Source organism: Lathamus discolor, chromosome 2 (genome assembly GCF_037157495.1).
Source record: "Lathamus discolor isolate bLatDis1 chromosome 2, bLatDis1.hap1, whole genome shotgun sequence".
NCBI classification, from domain to species: Eukaryota; Metazoa; Chordata; class Aves; order Psittaciformes; family Psittacidae; genus Lathamus; species Lathamus discolor.
This window is the reverse complement of record NC_088885.1, coordinates 49,513,682-49,531,823: the sequence shown is the minus strand read 5'-3', so window position 1 is coordinate 49,531,823 and position 18,142 is coordinate 49,513,682. Positions and strand designations below refer to the sequence as shown.

Here is an 18,142-nt window from a genome sequence, read left to right as displayed (position 1 = left end):
TCTGAAACTTGACAGCCCTCTGACAAGCACCCGTAGGTCCCATTAACTTGAAAATTACATTGCTGCAACTAATGGAATAGTCAAATCTGCTTAATTTTTGTGAATTTGAGAGAAGACTTTTAATACTTAAATACTTAGCATTGCACAGATGGTATATTTTTTTTTTTGCATTTTTTATATTATTTTGGGTTACTGAAGTTAATATTCTGCTAGCTGCAGATATCCACGTGCATACCACGTAGTTCATCCTGAGGACAGAGCTCTAAAATAAATTACAGTCTGTGGTAGCAGTCATAAATCAGTCATTTTTTTCATTGAGAAAGTGGTGGCACTGGAAGAAAGTTATTTAGTGATCAAAATGCATCGTTAAGCTTTTAAAAAGGGATTCTGTGCCTGTAGTAGAGCTGTAGGCGATTTATGGCTTATCTGTACTCATTGCCTCAAGCTTTTGGAAAATTTGTAAACAAAGCCAGATGCTCATTATGTTCCCGTTCAGGGTTGGTTAGATGGGTAAATGCCATCAGAAGCACTTTGGTCCTGTTAGGGTTTAGCGTGTTACAGCATATGGAATTGCTCCAAAACATTTTTTTTTAGGTATTTGTCATCCATGAAAATATACTTATAGTTCCTGCTCTTAGAATGTATTTTTTAAATAGTTGCAAGTTATAAAAATGTTAAAGTAATACTCTGAGAACTATATTGTATAATAAACTGTGGGTCCAACTTTTTCTGTGTGTCAGAGTTCATGCTTACACTGTGTGATGTAGTCAAGCGCACTCACTCTTTTTAAGGGCTCTGGGCAATGAAGGAGGCTGTGGAATCTTCAGGCCAGAGCAGCTTGTGCTTTTTACCAAATTTTAGGGAACTGACTTTTCTATAGCCAATTTGATAAATTGTTTGCTGGTGATTTGATAATTTTTACTGCTCACCTTTTGTCTTCTGTATAGATGATGTGATGTGAAAGGGGTTTTTGTAAACTACACTTTTTGCTTTTTACTGCTCTTCAAGCATAAGAAAACATGCTATATACAAATTGAATTGCTGTACGTTAAAAAATTCTTCCTTGTAATCTTATCTATTGCAATATGATCATCATGTAATCCATTTCATAATTCATGATTAACTTTTTGGTGTATCTTTTTTATTTATCGGCTGCAGCTGACCAAGTAAACAGGTCATGGCACGCTTAACGAAGAGGCGACAGGCAGATACAAAGGCTATCCAGCATCTTTGGGCAGCTATAGAAATAATCCGGAACCAGAAGCAAATTGCTAACATTGACCGTATTACAAAGTAAGTGACCTGTTCCAAAAAAAGTCTTGATGAGGGGGAAGGTTGATGCTATTAAAAGCTCTGGGAAACAGAGACAGTAAACAGTGTGAGAGACTGTGAAACAGTTACATGCACTTCTGTGTTACTAGCTATCTGATTATTTTAGAAAAAAACTTACAGAACTGAGCATCTAAAGATCCTAAAGTCAGATTTAATCCATTGAATTTAGATCTTGCTCACCCTATATTTGTTTTGTATAAACATCTGTAGGAAATACTCAATATTTTAGTACTTGAACTGAGTTTAATGTGTCAGAGTTATACTCACTTGCTAGTTTGGTCAAAATACAAGAAATAGATACAAGGGCAATAAAATCTGTAAATAACCTAATTCTTTAGGACAGCGTTATAGACCTTTGGAGAGCTCTTTTCCAGAAGGCAAAGATAAAACCTGAAGTGTTAGGTTGCTCAAAGAAATAAAAAGCCATATTTGCTGAGATGGGCATGGATAGGATGCTATTAAAGAAGACATGAGATGATTAGTACCTATGCCTAATATTATTGTTAATAGTAAAATATTCTTCAAAATATATTATGTTCTTTATACACAAAGAAATATGTATTCTTTGTTGTGTGAAGCTTGCAGTGTATAAAAAGGTCTACAAATATTAAAGTACCTTTTAAGATAACTTAAAACTAAAGGAGTTTTTGTGCCTCTCTCTGCTTTGTCTGCATTTCCAGGCCAACGTGTACGTCACATTTGTCAAAGTAATGAATATGAATAATTTAAAAGAGCAAAAGTAACCAGTTGGCAACTCTTCAGTTGCCAGAACCAATGTGATAATGAGGCCAGAGAACACTAAAGGGAAAATTATAAACAGTGCAGGTGACTAACGAAGTGAAAATCATTATAACATGGTCCACTGACAGAGTTTGGAAGCTCTGGGGTGGAAGTGACAAGCAAAACTGGCTTCGTAAGTGGAGGAACTCTAAGAGTCCACGTTCCCCAAATATAGTGAATGATAAACAGGAGAAAGAAGAAAGATAATGTCCCAAATGAATTAGTGTGTATCTGGCTCCTACAACAAGGAAAAATACACCATTAAGCTGAAAAGTACCTACCCAGATTGTTCCAAGGAAGCTTGAGAGGGAGATTGTATTTTAGGGAATTTCATTTTTGAGGTTGCACTTGAGTTTCAAAATGCTTGAAAGCATGTATATTTGCATCATGTCTCCAGGGAGACAAGTGGGTAAACTAATGCTATATACTTTCCATTTTAACATTTCAAATTACTTGCTCCAGGCCATATATTAGCTGGGTTTGTTAGCTGTTTATGCTCTTTTTATATCTAATAAGGGGAGACAGGCACATCTAGCTGGGGATTCATCCCACTCTTATGAGAGATGCCTATTTTAAGAAAGTGCAAATAACATTTAGCTGGGTAAAGTTAGGTAAGCCAAATCCTATCATTGCAAACAATGTTGAGAAAACAAGTAATTAGATACTAGAGAAAGAAGTACTGCTCTTGGTAACTGAAGGGTAGTTTGGATTTTTTAAAAAACAGTCTAGATCCAGATTGTATGACTCATCTCTAATCAGAAGAAAAATAAGTGACTAAACAGAGATGCAAGCAGCCTTAGTACTTTGAGAAAGAAATGCAAGGTGTTAGCAGTGGAGAGTAATCTAAACAGCGCTTGGACATTGTAAATGTTCCACATGCACATCAGTGGCAAGAATGACAGACAGTGTTCTGGTTTCTGTTATATGGTATTTTAAAGGAGTGAACTTTTGGGAAGGAAAAGATAAAGACATTTCAGTTGCTTTATGATACTAATCATTGATGAAGAAACACAGATGACTTAGCAAATAAGTATGCATATTACATAATATTCAAAATAAAGTTCTGAAATTAGCATGGCATCAGATCTCTTCTGATGAAAACTGAGCAGCTGACATATTCTTTCTTACTGGCTCAAAGATCATTTGGTCAAATACAGCTGCAATTCCTTAAAAGGTCAATCCGTGTCTGAGCACATAGGCAAATGTATGAATAATAAGAAAGATCAAAATCCAACAGAGGTCAAAAGTGAAAATTATGAGCATATGTAGATAGTTGGAGTTAAAGAGAGGATTCTCATACTTGGATTAGTAATTTTTTTTTTTTTTTAAGTGTTATAACCTCTTGGGATTGACTGAAAGAGTGGCCTTGCATATTACAAGTATTCACAAGTAATAATGACAGTGAAATTTATGGAAGCATGTCTTATTTCTGAGTAAGGATACAGCAAAACAGCAAGATAATCTTTCTTTATAAATACATGTTTAAGGTAAACGACAGTCATCCTACCGTGTCATATAGTAGATGACAAATGTGTACTTTCGGAGAACTTCAGTAGTTGAAAAGATGACTCATCATTTGAATTTGTATTTTATTTTCTTTTTGATGTAGTTTGAAGGTTCGTTTGTTGCTAAGGACTGATTGTCCTGTGTATTTTGTGACCTGTTAGTCCAGACACCTTCATAGCAGAAACTGTACTGCTGCTTTCTTCATCAGGTGGTTTGCTACTTTTAGGCAAACCTCTTTGTTGGCTTTTCTCCTGACTGGCAGCATAGCATGGCTGTCTCCCATTTCCTAATATATTCCTGTTTATTTTGTTTACTTCTTGCTTTTCTTAGTCTTCTGGTGCTGAGTAAAAGCCACTGTACATATCAAGCAGCATTTACTTTCTATGACCAGGGGAGAAATGTTGATAATATCAAAAGAGGATTTGTTGTTTTTAGATTATGAACTGTTTCAATGCAATATAAGAAAAAAAAAAAAAGAAAAAAAATCGTATAATGCATTAAAAATATGCAAAATGAAACCTGTGTACTTTATGTCTAATTATTAAAAAATATCAGGGAAAGAAAGACTTCCAGAAGATCCTGGCAGTGGAAAGTATGCAAGAAAAATCTATAGAACTAGCCACGCATTTTCTGTAGAGAACATAAGAGTAGGAGGATAGTGTAGGAGAAGCCAAGAGCACTAGAAGTTACTTCTAATATTATCAGGAAAAACGTATAAGGAAAGAGACCCTTTAATTAAAAGTAGACTAAATCAAGTACGCTTTGCTTTTTAAATTGTTGAGGGGGATAAGCAAGAATAGAAAAATGCATGATTAGAAGTGATTGAAAACTGTCTTACATTGAGGAAAGAGTCACTTGGAAAATTCAAATACACGAGTTAAAGCCTTTCAGAAATTAGTTAGTAAGATTACTGAACTTTTGGCAATAATTTTAGAAAATTCGTTGCATGCAGAGAAGTATTAAGAAACACAAGAAAGGTGTCCATTTCTGAAGGAATTAAAAATGTGTGTGTGGAAAAATGGCAAGAATATTACACTGTTAATTGAAGTATTACATAAATACTTAAACCATTGGTAGGGAAGAGACCACACTGCATGCATTCTTCAGTAGCTTGAAAACTAAGAGAAGGACTGAAACCCAATACTAACAAGAAGTAAAAGTGTTGTGAATTTAAAGGAATTAGTACTAAAAGTGCAAACTGCTATTTGAAAAGATCTTTAAAAATAAATAACTTTATTGATATATATATCTATAAGATACATAAAAAAATATATATATTATATATCTATTGCATATTTAGATATTATATATATAATTTTTTAGATATATATAAATATATCTTATATATATTTTTGTGTATCTTATAGATATATATCTTTATATAGACATAAAGACCTAATATAGATCTTTAAAAATATATATGTGTTCCTGTGTTTGTACATAGGCTTCAGTGTGTTCAAAGCATTTTTATTTAATGGGAAAGCTCATTTGAAGGCAGTGGTAATACCTCTGTAAAGGTATGCAAAAGAAATATTCTTACTTGGCGTATATTGTCATAGTGTATCTCAAATCAATGTATTATACTGATTTAAAATCTAAGTACTACAAATATCTAACATTTCTACACTACGAAATCATTTAATAACTAAATTATAATTCCAAGAGGTATTTATCAAGAAATATGCCTTATTTTTTTTTTCCAGACTTCATGTTGGGATAATTTGACCTTACTATGTCAATTATTTAGATTATTATTATTGGTATTAGTTATGCTGTAAACACTAGCGGAGAAATGGCTTCCCATATTTTGTGAATTCTTTATCAAGAGCACAGCTTGACAAATTGTTCATCCCTAAAAGCCTGCTAAAAATCATAATTATGCTTTGACTTTCTGTTTTTTCCTCATTATCTTCCATCTGTTTTGGATTTGGGGAAACCTCAGAATTTGATTCTATGGAATGAAATGGCTTAAAATACACTGGAAAGAAGACATGCATATTTAAATGAATAGGATAAATTATTGACATTCAGTTGCATAGCAGATTGGTATTTCTGCACAGACATGTTTTTAAAGTTCTCTCTCTTTGGCTACTCCAGTCTTCCAGGTTTTTTTACAGTGTTTCCTTTATAATTCCTTTACAGGTAATTTGACTCCTAAGAGTTAATTAACTATTAATTAAATATTTACACTTTTTCTCACAAGGTATTGAGTTTCCTCAGTAGCAATTTATGAACATTTCATGATCCTTATGATTAGTTCAGAGTTCATTTAAAGTTAATGTTATTGAAATAGTAAATTAGTAAATACAGTGTTCTTGAACTTTTACTGGCTATTTCAAGATTTTGTCACTGTAAACAGATAATTATTCTGGTTTCTAAACTATTTCATGAAGACTAATGTGAAGAACCAAAACATAATTATTTTCTTCCATACTTCCTTCCTTGTATTTTTTCTCTCTCCCTTTGATGTGTTTCAGATTTATTTTGTTAATTAGCTTCTCTATCTGTCTCTTACAAAAGTCTATACTGTTTTTGTGTACTGTGAATGAAGGAATGAAGGCCCTTTTATCATCTGGAGCAGATATGCTGTGACCACACACCTTTGAGTGAGCCTTTGGCTCATGGTATTTTCCTTTGGGCCTGACACACTCTTTGTTTTGTATGTGTGTGTGGTTCCTCTGTTCTAAGCACCAAAAGTAATACAGCCCACAGCAGTGCTGTCCTGGAAACATGAAGCTGGAGGCATGATAGTTTGCCATTGGGCATGATGTGAAGGCATCTGAGGGCACATAGCATGCTGGAGTAGTGTTGGAGTGCCCTTGGCAGAAGGTGCCAATCTTGGCATGGTTTACATCCATGTTCTCTATCAGGAGCAAGCTAACCTCTTGGCCATGCTTTGCCTTTTTCCCAAGAGGAACAAATTGGCTTTCTCCAGAATGGAGCCTGAAAGATGAGTTAGTTTGGGAGTGAAACCAGGAGTGACCATAGTCCACAAGGTAGAGGTAGCCCAGCTTTTGGATAAATGAAGCTAATGGAAAGACCAAAGCTAAGATAAAACTGATATGCTGTAACTGGAGAATTTGTGTTATTTTTAGATAGGACAAAGCTGAAACTGAGTTTCATTAGTCAGAAAGCTGTTTTACAACACTGGTGATAAAGAAAATGGCATTTCTTTCATAAACACAAAAACTCTCATCTTTTTTAATTGGCGTTCAAATGGGATGGTCCAATACTAGGTCCCTAAATGGTCATAACCATTTTTCCTTTATTTATTCTATGGACTCTTTTTTGTTATATTCTAATTTAATGTAAATGCAGCTCAGACAGAACATCTAAGAGAAATGAGCAGATCCCAAGCCCATATAGAGTAGACTCTGTCAGTCCCTTGTTAGCTTCGTGTGGACTGACATTAATCAGCATTGATGGGATAGCATGCCAGAAAAGAATTACTCAGCATGAAAGATTACTGTAGAATGATGAGATTTTCTGGTCCCCCAGTTGAGGTTTAGTCGCTAGCAATTGTAGATTGAGTATGTGACCCTCTCAGTTTGACATTTAGTCCTGGGAAGGGGATATTTGGGTACTTCTCCAAGTATCACTGTGAAATTTCTCCAGTCAATCTCTGAGAGTAGTTAAAGTTAAGGGCCTTTTCCATCCATAAATCTGGGTTTGTTGCCTTAGTTCTTTTGCTGTTCTCTTTCTTGGCTGTCTTCTTTAACAAAAAACAATTTCTAGAAGCACTGATTAAAGCAAAGATGACGATGAGCAATTTGAACAGGTAGAGAATAATCATAAGAGTATAAATAAGAAAATGAGCAATTTGAACAGGTAGGGAATAATCACACACGTCTATAAATAAGAATATGCAATGCAGTAGGAAGAAGAAAAATGAGAAAGAGCACGATTTTTACAGTATTGCTTATTCAAAGCTCAGAAACTTGTTAGAAGAAGTCCGTCACTATTTATAGTACCTTTGATGAAAATGTAAATTGTCCTAGTATTGTGCATGTTGCAACTAAATACTCATGTATTAAAAAAAAAAAATAGTAAGCCATAAGGATGATTAGGAGAGCAGATGACTCTGGATTTATAACTAGGTAATCCTGTTGTTTAACTTTACATGAGCGGAAGTGTTGTAGCACCTGGTAATTTTTTGACTGAAATGAAAGCTTAGAAATATTTTTCTGCTCTGTTGGTTTCTTACTCTTTGTAAAGCCATTCCCTTAAAATACCTGCCTTTTTGCTACCAGAGAGTAGGCTTATCTGAAAACAATTGTTCAAAGTAAAACATCTTACTGGCATGCAGACGAATGCAGTGGTTGCTTTAACCAGTGTTATTGGCTCCTTTTCCACATCTTTATATCATCCTCGTGTATGATTTAAACGTGACCATGCAAAGCATTAAACCCAACTCTTCAAAATCTGGGACATATTAGTCAAACCCCAGTTAGTTGTGTTGTGGAACAGGTCAATATTGAAGAAGGTGCTCAGGAAAGTCACATTTTACCAGTTGGGAAAGGATAAGAAAGGACAGTGCAGTGAATTTTTTTCCATGCCACGCAGTGTAATAGCAGTTTGTAATTATGCAAGGGTAGGCAAAAGTGCAGAGTGGAAGGTCCTACAAAAAGTAGGATGCTACTGCTTCCTCAGCAGACCAATAGCTGCCTTTAGTGGCAGCCTGTCTATTGGTGATCATCTCTGAGAAAACTGAATTCAGTTTGTATGGGTTTGACTTGATTATAGATCTGTGCATTACAGAAAACAAACAGAAACACATCACCAGGTGATGATAGGATAGAAAATTCTCAGTTTTAAGTATCTCTTCATGTGTTTTCTGTTATAACCAAGGACAGTGCACTTCTTGCTGTCTGACCACTATGTCAATTTCCTTTCCCATTTGTTTTACGTTTTCTCTCTTTTTCACATGTTAAACTTCAGTTGCTTCTTTTAGCCGCAGACCACTGTTTCTTTTTCTGTTCTCGTAACACAGTTTTTACAGTAAACCAAGACAACGAACTAAGTCTAGAGTTTTAAAGCTTGTAAATCCTTAGTTATAGATTATTCTAGGGAAAAAAATACCTTCTCTGCTTTTTCATCAATTTTTCATTGATTTGGTAAAAAAAAAAAAAAAAAAAAAATTACTAAAAAAAGCTATCTAAAATTGAGAATTTGACTCCCTAATGACAAAATTTTTAGTAAAAGTATTATTTTGGTCATATATAAAAACCCTGTGTTATCTGTGCATAACTGTGCATTACAAGCATAGCAATATCTTGCATAGAAAAAAGATGGGCATCAAAATGTTTGACTTGTTTGATATATTAATTTTTTATACTGATGGCTTAACAGAGAAGTTAAATAACACATTCAAGCTGAAATTTTTGGACATTCTCAGAAGTTCAGATATACACTAAAAAGTTACAAAAAGAGCTCTGAAAACTGCATATAAGCAGGAAAGTACAGAGAATCTCACCAGCTTTTGCATCATAATCAGTGCACAGTTTTGCTTGTATATTTGTACTGAGACTAACCAGTGAGGTAATACTCAGCAAGCTAATAAGGACTTTTAGCATCCATATTCACAAAAAAGTTGAAGAGAAACAAGGAGCTAAGCTACATAGTCCTTAAGAAGGAATGACAGATTTTCAATGATTGCGCAAGGAATGTTCACAGTGGCATATGTTCATTAAATTTCACCTGTGTTACTTGTAGATAACTATATTTGTCATAAAGGTTTTATCTGTTTGCTTATCTGGCCTACAAGGGACTCTGTCAGGGACTGTAGTGATAGGACAAAGGGAAATAGATTTAAACTTAAGCAGGGGAAGTTTAGGTTAGATATAAGGAAGAAGTTCTTTACTGTGAGGGTGGTGAGGCCCTGGAACAGGTGCCTGAAGAAATGTTGAATGCTCCATCCCTGGCAGTGTTCAAAACCAGGCTGGACACAGCCTTGCGCGACATGGTCTAGCATGAGGTGTCCCTGCCCATGGCAGGGGGGTTGGAACTTGATGATCTTAAGGTCCTTTCCAACCCTAACCATTCTGTGATTCTGTGGTGTTTAATCTTAGTTTTGTCTGTGAATTCATAATGATTTTTTGTTTGGGATATCATGTAACTTTAATATTACTGGCATTAATGGTCCATTTTAAGAGCTGCTTTTAGATATTCTTGACTAAGGATGGCAGAAGCAGGGATGACAGGAAAAGGCTGTAAACTTTTGCTGGAAAAAGGCTATAAAGAATCTAGCTGCACATGTTCTGAGCAGTAGCAGAATTAAAATTTCTGAATTTGTAGATTTTGTTAGTGTCATCCTGAGTTTATAATGCATATTAATAATTACTTCTTCCCCTCTTTCATTGCTATAAATAAATTTTTTGATTCATGTAACACTTCTGTTTAAGCACATTAATTTAACTGGTTAAAGGAATACATAAAAAGAAGTCCAGCTATATTAAGTGTTGTTTGTGATTTGTTAGGAATAATTGCTCCTTCAAATTGGTTCTGAGCCACTTTCCCATTATGTGATAAAGAATATTGCTACCTGAATTGCTGGGTCTGTTTCTCAGTGCTGGCTGCCATAAGACTAATTCATTGCCTAGTATAGAAAACTTCACTGTGGTACTGACGGAGATTCCTCCAGCTCTGCCACCTCTTTTTTCCTCCTTGATGAGATTACATAGAATGAAAAGGATGCTGTGCAACCGCAGAGGTAGCCTATAGGGGTTTAGCATGAAAGAATATTTTGCTGAGGACTAGATCTTGAAGTGAGGCTAAATTTCTTGTGTATTTTCTTTGATACAAAGTATTAACACCACACACATCTAGTTCCTGCACTTCATTCTGAAAAAAATAAATGGTGCTCTGAAAAGTAGATGCTCTAATAAATAGGTGTTCTAACAAATTTTGTTTGATCAATTTTCCTTCTCTAATAATTCTTCTCTTAAGTATGTTCTTTTATGGTATTGCTAGTAAGGCAGGTTTTTTATCATAGAGGTCAATGTTCTTCATTGATTCAGTAGGCGAAGTTATCTCTGGGCTGAGCATGAGTGTGACTGGTAAATAAAATGATTCACACTAGCAGCACAAGCACATGGTTATTAACAACAGCCATATTCCTTGTTTGATGTTTGCTAATGAGTGCAAACTCATTACTATAAAAACTGTAATATTCAATGTTTAATACTTTCTTAGATAATACATGCAAACTATGAACTCCAGCATAAATTGAGAAGGAAAGTGGTGGAAGTGTAACTGACTTGAAAATAACTATCCCCATTTTCATTTGAATGAATATTCTTATGTACTTCATACTTCTATTAATATTTGTGTTGAAATTGTGTAATTTTACACAAAAAATACATAACAGACTGTCTTTATTTCTAAATATGGAAAGTAAACCAATTTACTTTTTTTGTCACAACCAGCATTGATTTTTGCTCAAACCGTAACATCTTTGTCATATTGGAAAGCGAAAGTTACAGCTTATGTATGGTTTGTTTTTTTTTTTTTTTTCTGTAAATAAATGTGGCTTTCTATTGGAAGTAAAAGATAAAAATGACTGTGACATGGCAATTTAACAGGTGACCTGAAGTGCTCATTAAGGCTTTCTGTGTTATCAGTGGAGAAAGAATGATCTCCAAAGCACTACTCATACCATCTATTTCAGGCTGTGGTTTCATATTACCATTCATGTAAACAGTATCAGCACCCAAAGCAGCAGCCCTGCCCTGATGGCTTTTCCAGCCTGTTCCTGATGTGCTGTTTCCTAGCTGGTAATAAGGTGAACATCTGTGTGACAATGTGATGATTTTGAAACTTAGCCAAGCTAAAATGAATCTGACAAAAAAAAAAGTATTAAAAGTTTTTGTTACCTTTAACCCAGATAAGAATGGAAATTAAATTAGATAGAAAATCTAAAAAACTGAATCATGTATATTTTTTAAGCATGCTTTGAATTCAGATGATCAGTATGAACTGAATAAATATTTGTGCAAGGTACTCTAACATTAACTATTATATGATTCTGTGATTAGCTGGATCATTATATTCTGAGTCATGTATTACTTGTTTGTCTCTTCAGTACTTCCATAGAAAAGTGCTGGATGGAACAGTGAGTCTGCATGTACAAGCAATTGTGCATATGCATGCAATGCCCCTGAGCGATTAGTGCTCGTGTTTGCCAGCAGTACTCTGTGCACATCCATGTACATTACCAGCAGTATCACATACAGCTTTTTGGGCTGGAAAAACAGGAGCAGAGCCCTTTTTTAGATAAGCTCCTCCTTAAGAAGGGTTAGTAATTCTGAAAGAGATTTTTGTAGATAAGGATTGAATAGCTTGGTAGCTTAATTACTTGCTTTTTATGGTCATATTGGTGGGTTACACAATCTTAATTGTATAGTGAAGTTGTATGGGTGAGGATTTAAATTACTGAAACAAGGAATTATCTGAGTTAAAATTATAGTAGTTTTGACAGAAATGACCCAGGTGACATTGACGTTAAAGGAAACCACATGGTGCTTGGGGTATCTATGTACAAAAAATGCTTTAGATTGCTCCTTAGCTTTGTTTTAGCAGCAGCAAAAGAAACATAAGGCAGATCATAATCATAATCAAAACTTCAGAAACTGTAAACATACCGAAAAGTGTCTTAGAAAACAAAAGTGTGCTGGTACATCCCCATTGTAAACAGCTCTTCTTTCTCTGTGTGTCTGTATTGTCTTCAGCTCTCAGACCACCTCCCTGTTTCAGGCAAGCAGGAATATATAATTCAAATATATTGTTTTGAAATACAAATATCCATAATGTTTAGCCCATATTTCATGAAAGCTGATTCGTACCACAGTGCTGCATGTGTATGGAGCATGCACCATAAGCTGCAGAGCTGAGACCTTGAGATACAACAGCACAAATCTTCACCTGGCTCCCCACAAGTATAGCTAGTGGATTCCTGAGATTTTAGACTGGGTGTTTTAAATTCTTATGCCATGTAGCTGTATTTGTTTAAAAAAAAAAAGAAAAGAAAGAAATAAAAATGGCAGCCATCTTCCATTTTTACTTTCAGTATAACCAAGTGATCTGTTCTTTGCAAATTAAAAAATGTCTTAAAAGAAGTGTGTGGGCCTTGTATAAAACTGCTGTCATACCCTGAATCTAAAGCAAAAGGCATCATTTCTCACCAGAGGTAGGAAGACAATATAAAACTCAGATTTTTGGCTGCTTTCCTTCCATTTTATGTATTACTCCTCAAGGTCTGTCCCTGAATCTAGGACATTTTTATATACCTGTAGGTAACATTTAAAATTAATGGCAGTCTTTCAGCTATGCTTAATGGGATCTGCTATATTTTATCAGATCTCAGATGCAAGATGGGTTAGGTGTACAAGGGAATCTTAAGACTGCTGTTTCTTCCCGGATGAGTTGCTTAGCAGATAGTCTGTTGCTGCCAGCAGACTGCTACTTCCCTTCGTATTGTGGAGGGTGGAGGCATCCAGCACAGATAGAGATAATTGATCAGACCAAGATTACCATGTTTGCCACTAAAATTAGCATCTACCTACACTTGTCACACTGTACTTTACATAAGGCAGCTATTTCCTGTATGTGTATTTATTTACTTTTTATTTACAGAGATACTTCTTGTAACATTTTTTCAGTATTTTCCTTTTGATGAGTTCAGGTAGCTGAAAATGCAATTCCTTATGAGTCCAGAAAAACTGTTTTTTTAAAAAAATTTCTTTTTTGAGTACCTGTGTCAATTTTCCATCTTAAGTAACCTTACTTCGTTCCTTGGCCAGCTGTGGTCTTTTGGGCCATAGCACAACTGCTCCCATGTAAACTGTTTGCTGCATCTCATGAGACCACAGCTGCCTTCAAGAGGACTCTCTTGGAGCATAGCTTTACGTGTATTATTTTGTGGCTATATATATTAAGCTCTTTGGGACAGGGTTTGACTTCGTGTTGTGTCTTGTGCAGCACCAAGCAGGAGTTGTGAGCTATGTGACAGCTGTAGGCAAAAAGTTCACCATCTGATCCCCTGTAAGTGCCAGCTACTTTTGTATCTGTTTTGCTCCCATGGTGATTGCAGCTTTAGAGACTGCTTCCTCCACACCCCTGAGACGAAAACAAACTGTTTTCTTGAGTTTTAAGGTATCTTATGAAGCACGTGTATTAGACCTAGGTTTTGAATAAAAAGACATGCTGAACACTGGCTGGTTTGGGAAAATACTTTTGAAGTTTTAGGTGTGAATTGTCATATGCTGACAGACTTCCTTGCTTCTATAATGTCTCCTGTATATATTGGGCAGGCAAGCAGTTTCGAGGTGAATTAGGGTACTCCTGTGGTCCAGTTTTGTTTAGCAAAGGGAGAGGCCAAGATCCAGTTGTGAGCAGTGGCATGAGTTACAGGAGCTTTCATAGTTTGTTGCTGTGAAGGAGAGAAACTCTGGCAGGGTATGTACCAGGTTTGCTTGCATATCATTCCTCCCCTGTCATTGCAAAATGGCTCAGGTGGGGTATGCAGCAGATGATTATGTGGCTCCTGGATGCCGTGAGGCCTGTGAGAGCTGCTTGAGTCCTTACTTCCAGCTGTGCTGACCGCTTGGGCTGTTGCTCTGGTGTCTGAGAATTTTCAAGGTTTTAGGATGGGTAACAAGAATAATGTATATAAACAGAAGAATATGATGATATTTTATTGCTGCTAAATGTGAAAAGACCTGACTACTGTGCATTTGCAGTCCCAAGTAGGTTTAAAATTGTTTCATATTTTTCTGATTAGTATTTCATGTAATAAAGACAGATGAGCATACACACATGTCCAGTCTATAAATTTGTGAATGATTGTTCACTATGAACATGATACGACACTGGAACAACTTGCCCAGAGAAGTTGTGGATGGCTCATCCCTGGAAGTGTTCAAGGCCAGGCTGGACAGAGCATTGAGCAATCTGATCTAGTGGAAGGTGTCCCTGCCTGTGGCAGGAGGATTGGAACTAAATGATCTGAAGGTCCCTTTCAAACCAAACCATTCAGTGATTCTGTGACGATCACCTATTGTTCTCTATTTTTTTTTTGTTTGCTGTGGGACAGATGTGCACATACATTACCCATGTGCACATGTGCATTTACCTGACTCTGTTGGTAGTATCTTGTTTCTGAAGGTCAGCACATTTACATATACATTTGATGGTGTGACAGTGCTGATGTTTGTTTAAGGGTGGTAATGAACAACCTACATGATAGAGATTCTTACCCTTTACTTTCGAAGTGGTGTTGCAATAACTGAAAACATGCTTTAGAAGGCTCTTGGAAGTTGATTACAAAACCAATTGTGCTAGATTTGCTAGATTCTTCTATGCTAATGTCAAGGAGGTTTACGTTGCCAGTTTATAAATGGAGAAAATACTGACCTGCAAATAACTTTAATACTGAGCAACAGTTCAGTTGCTTCTGTATCCTGCAGGCAGGCAGGCTCATTGGGTGAGATTTGGAATTTAGCATGCAGATTATGAGGCCACACGTCCTCTTTTCATCAGACAGGCCCTGATTTTATGTAGTAGGGATTAGAACAATTAAATTGTATTTTGAAATCATTGGTTTAGCCCCCTTTCTCATTTGGGCTGGTTTGTTGATTTAGGGGATTTTACTTTGTCTTCATAACTTATTCTTGCCCAACTGAGTGTATTTGCTTTACTTCTTGTGGCTGGCTACGTAATAGCAGTATAGGGGTTGTATTACACATCCCAGTCTATTGATGTGGAGGACTGATGAGGTCAATGAGAAAATGAACATGAGCCGGCAGTGTGCGCTTGCAGCCCAGAAAGCCAACCGTATCCTGGGCTGCATCAAAAGGAGCGTGACCAGCAGGTTGAAGGAGGTGATCCTGCACCTCTGCTCTGCTCTTGTGAGACCTCACCTGGAGTATTGTGTGCAGTTCTGGTGTCCTCAACATAAAAAGGACATGGAACTGTTGGAACAAGTCCAGAGGAGGGCCACGAGGATGATCAGGGGACTGGAGCACCTCCCATATGAAGATAGGCTGAGAAAGTTGGGTCTGTTCAGCGTGGAGAAGAGAAGGCTGCGTGGAGACCTCATAGCAGCCTTCCAGTATCTGAAGGGGGCCTATAGGGATGCTGGGGATGGACTCTTCTTTAGGGACTGTAGTGACAGGACAAGGGGTAATGGGTTGAATCTTAAACAGGGGAAGTTTAGATTGGATATAAGGGAGAAGTTCTTTACCTGTGAGGGTGGTGAGGCACTGGAATGGGTTGCCCAGGGTGGTTGTGAATGCTCCATCCCTGACAGTGTTCAAGGCCAGGTTGGATGAAGCCTTGGGTGAGATGGTTTAGTGTGAGGTGTCCCTGCCCATGGCAGGGTGGTTGGAACTAGATGATCTTGAGGTCCTTTCCAACCCTAACTATTCTATAATTCTATGACTGGGCAGGAGCATAACAAACCGATATTGCTTCAACTCTCTGTTTCCAAGGTAAGGCTAATCAGCTTTTGTTGAAAACAGCAATTGGGAATTGGTCTCTCTTCCTTGTTTTTTAACTTGGTGCCAGATGCTTCAGTGCATACAGTGCCAGGAAAAGACTTGCACTCCCTGGATTAGTAGTGTCACTTCTGCACAAAGATGTTTCAGTATTGTTTTCCCTGATCCGATAATGAGTATGATGTGGTAGTTAGAACTCCAAACATCATGCTTTCTGTTTCTAGGGTGGAGTTTAGCTTACTTTGTGTTTCCAGCATCTTTCACATGTTGTGACATTTCATCATTAAAAGAACTTCAACTGTCTTTTCTGGTTCAAATCCTGTGCCTTGATCACTTCTTAGTTTAGCTGCCATCCTTCTGGCTGAAAACAAGCCAGACAGGATTTCATCCAGACCCTGCCAGTGTTTTTTTTAGTCTTTGTAAGTATCTAGCCATTCACAGGTTTTGATATACGTAAAAATTTGGGGGAGGGGAGACTTTTCTACCAGCAGTTCTACTCTCCAGAGTAAAAATATTCTTGATACATGTGTGTGCTTTCCTATGAAAGCTGATAGCAATTTATTTTTAAAATGGAAAACACTGTGGATCTCCAGACTGCACAGTCTGAACATTGACTAGTTTTCAGAAAGCTCTGAGGATTCATTACCAGATTATTAAATGATTATTAAATGACGAGATAGTTTAGTTGGTGGCAGCACTTTCGCTCTGGTTGAGAGCAAATTGGATTTGAAAAATGGGCCGTTCTTAGCATTGTGCTCCTTTTCACTAGTGCACACCCTGACACAGTTGAAATAGGCAGATTAAACCTCAGCTGATTAGAGCTGGTTTAAGGCTTTTTGGTTTGCATTATATGTATTTTCTGTTCAGATATTTGAGTGAGAAATAATCAATAAACATGTAACTTGCATTGAAGAGTTTTGTTGGGCTGTGTTTCTGCAACCTAGGGATGATGGTTTCTTGGTTTCTTCAGCTGGATGCACTGAAGATTACAGCACTGGGTTAATACTAGATTTCTGTTCTCAGACCTATAGAAGCCTAGTGTGATACTGTAGGGAAATTACTTCCTTGTTCAGTGCCTGATTTTTTCTGTCAGTAAAATGGGAAGAATGATAGTTAGTACCTGTGCTGTGTATTTTGAGATCTATCAAAGACTTGAAGAAATTACAGTAGGCATGAATGCTATGGCTCTGGCAGGGAGTTTGTTAGCACCAAGTTAAAATGGAAATTTGCTGAAAACTCAACAAAGTTAGCAAATGTTGACAGAGATAATTTTTAAAAGCTAATTGTGTTTGCATAATTATGTGCATATGTGCACACACACATGAAATACATATAACATGAGTACATAAACAAATGAGTTGTTTTACCTGTTTCAGGCAGTTTTAAAGCTTCAACACTTTATGCCTCAGCAAACTAATGGTGTTCACTTGCGCTCTGTAGGTGAAGTAATAGATTTGAGTCTCTACATGTTTAAAACCTCCTTAGAATTTGGAGAACTTGGAAAACTCATTCGTAGGGTTTAATATCACTTCAGCAGGTTCTCCTGATGAGTTTTGGTTTCTACAGAAGCAGAGAGTGATCAGGTTGGGCAGATGAGCATCCACGTAGAATGATACAGAACTGAACTAACATGCACATCTTCTGAGTCATTGCTTGGCCCTCAGTCCTTCTTGTTAGCCAGCATAAGATTCATCTATATCAGATTGTATCACAGACTTGCAAAAAATTTTGTTCTTTCTCTATTAATTTCATTTATTATTACTTACTTTTTTTGCAGTGGTAGCATGCACAAACCAACCAGACTTGGACCATGTTGTGGTAGACATCATAAAATGCAGTAAATGGTAGCACCTGCCTCAAAGACTTTTACCCTAAAAAACTTCCCAAAACCCAAGATCCTGCAAGCATGCTGCATTTACATAAGTGCCTCTGATATCAGGCAGAAATTGTAAATGTCCTGTGTTGTTCTGATTATTGTATAATTTACTACAAAAATACAGACTTCTATTCAATCAGAAATTTACTATGTGATT

The 18,142-nt window shown here is 36.6% G+C and overlaps 1 protein-coding gene across 5 annotated transcripts in view; it reads left to right on the top strand.

Moving 5' to 3' along the window:
* The window catches only part of ZMYND11 (zinc finger MYND-type containing 11), a 109,730-nt gene that overhangs the window by 44,715 nt on the left and 46,873 nt on the right, over positions 1-18,142 (top strand). For all 5 annotated transcript variants that reach the window (XM_065666782.1, XM_065666780.1, XM_065666781.1 and 2 more), the window contains exon 2: positions 1,159-1,293. In XM_065666782.1, the coding sequence (XP_065522854.1) occupies positions 1,178-1,293 (116 nt within the window). In that variant the 5' untranslated portion in view covers positions 1,159-1,177. The remainder of the gene's footprint in view (positions 1-1,158; positions 1,294-18,142) is intronic.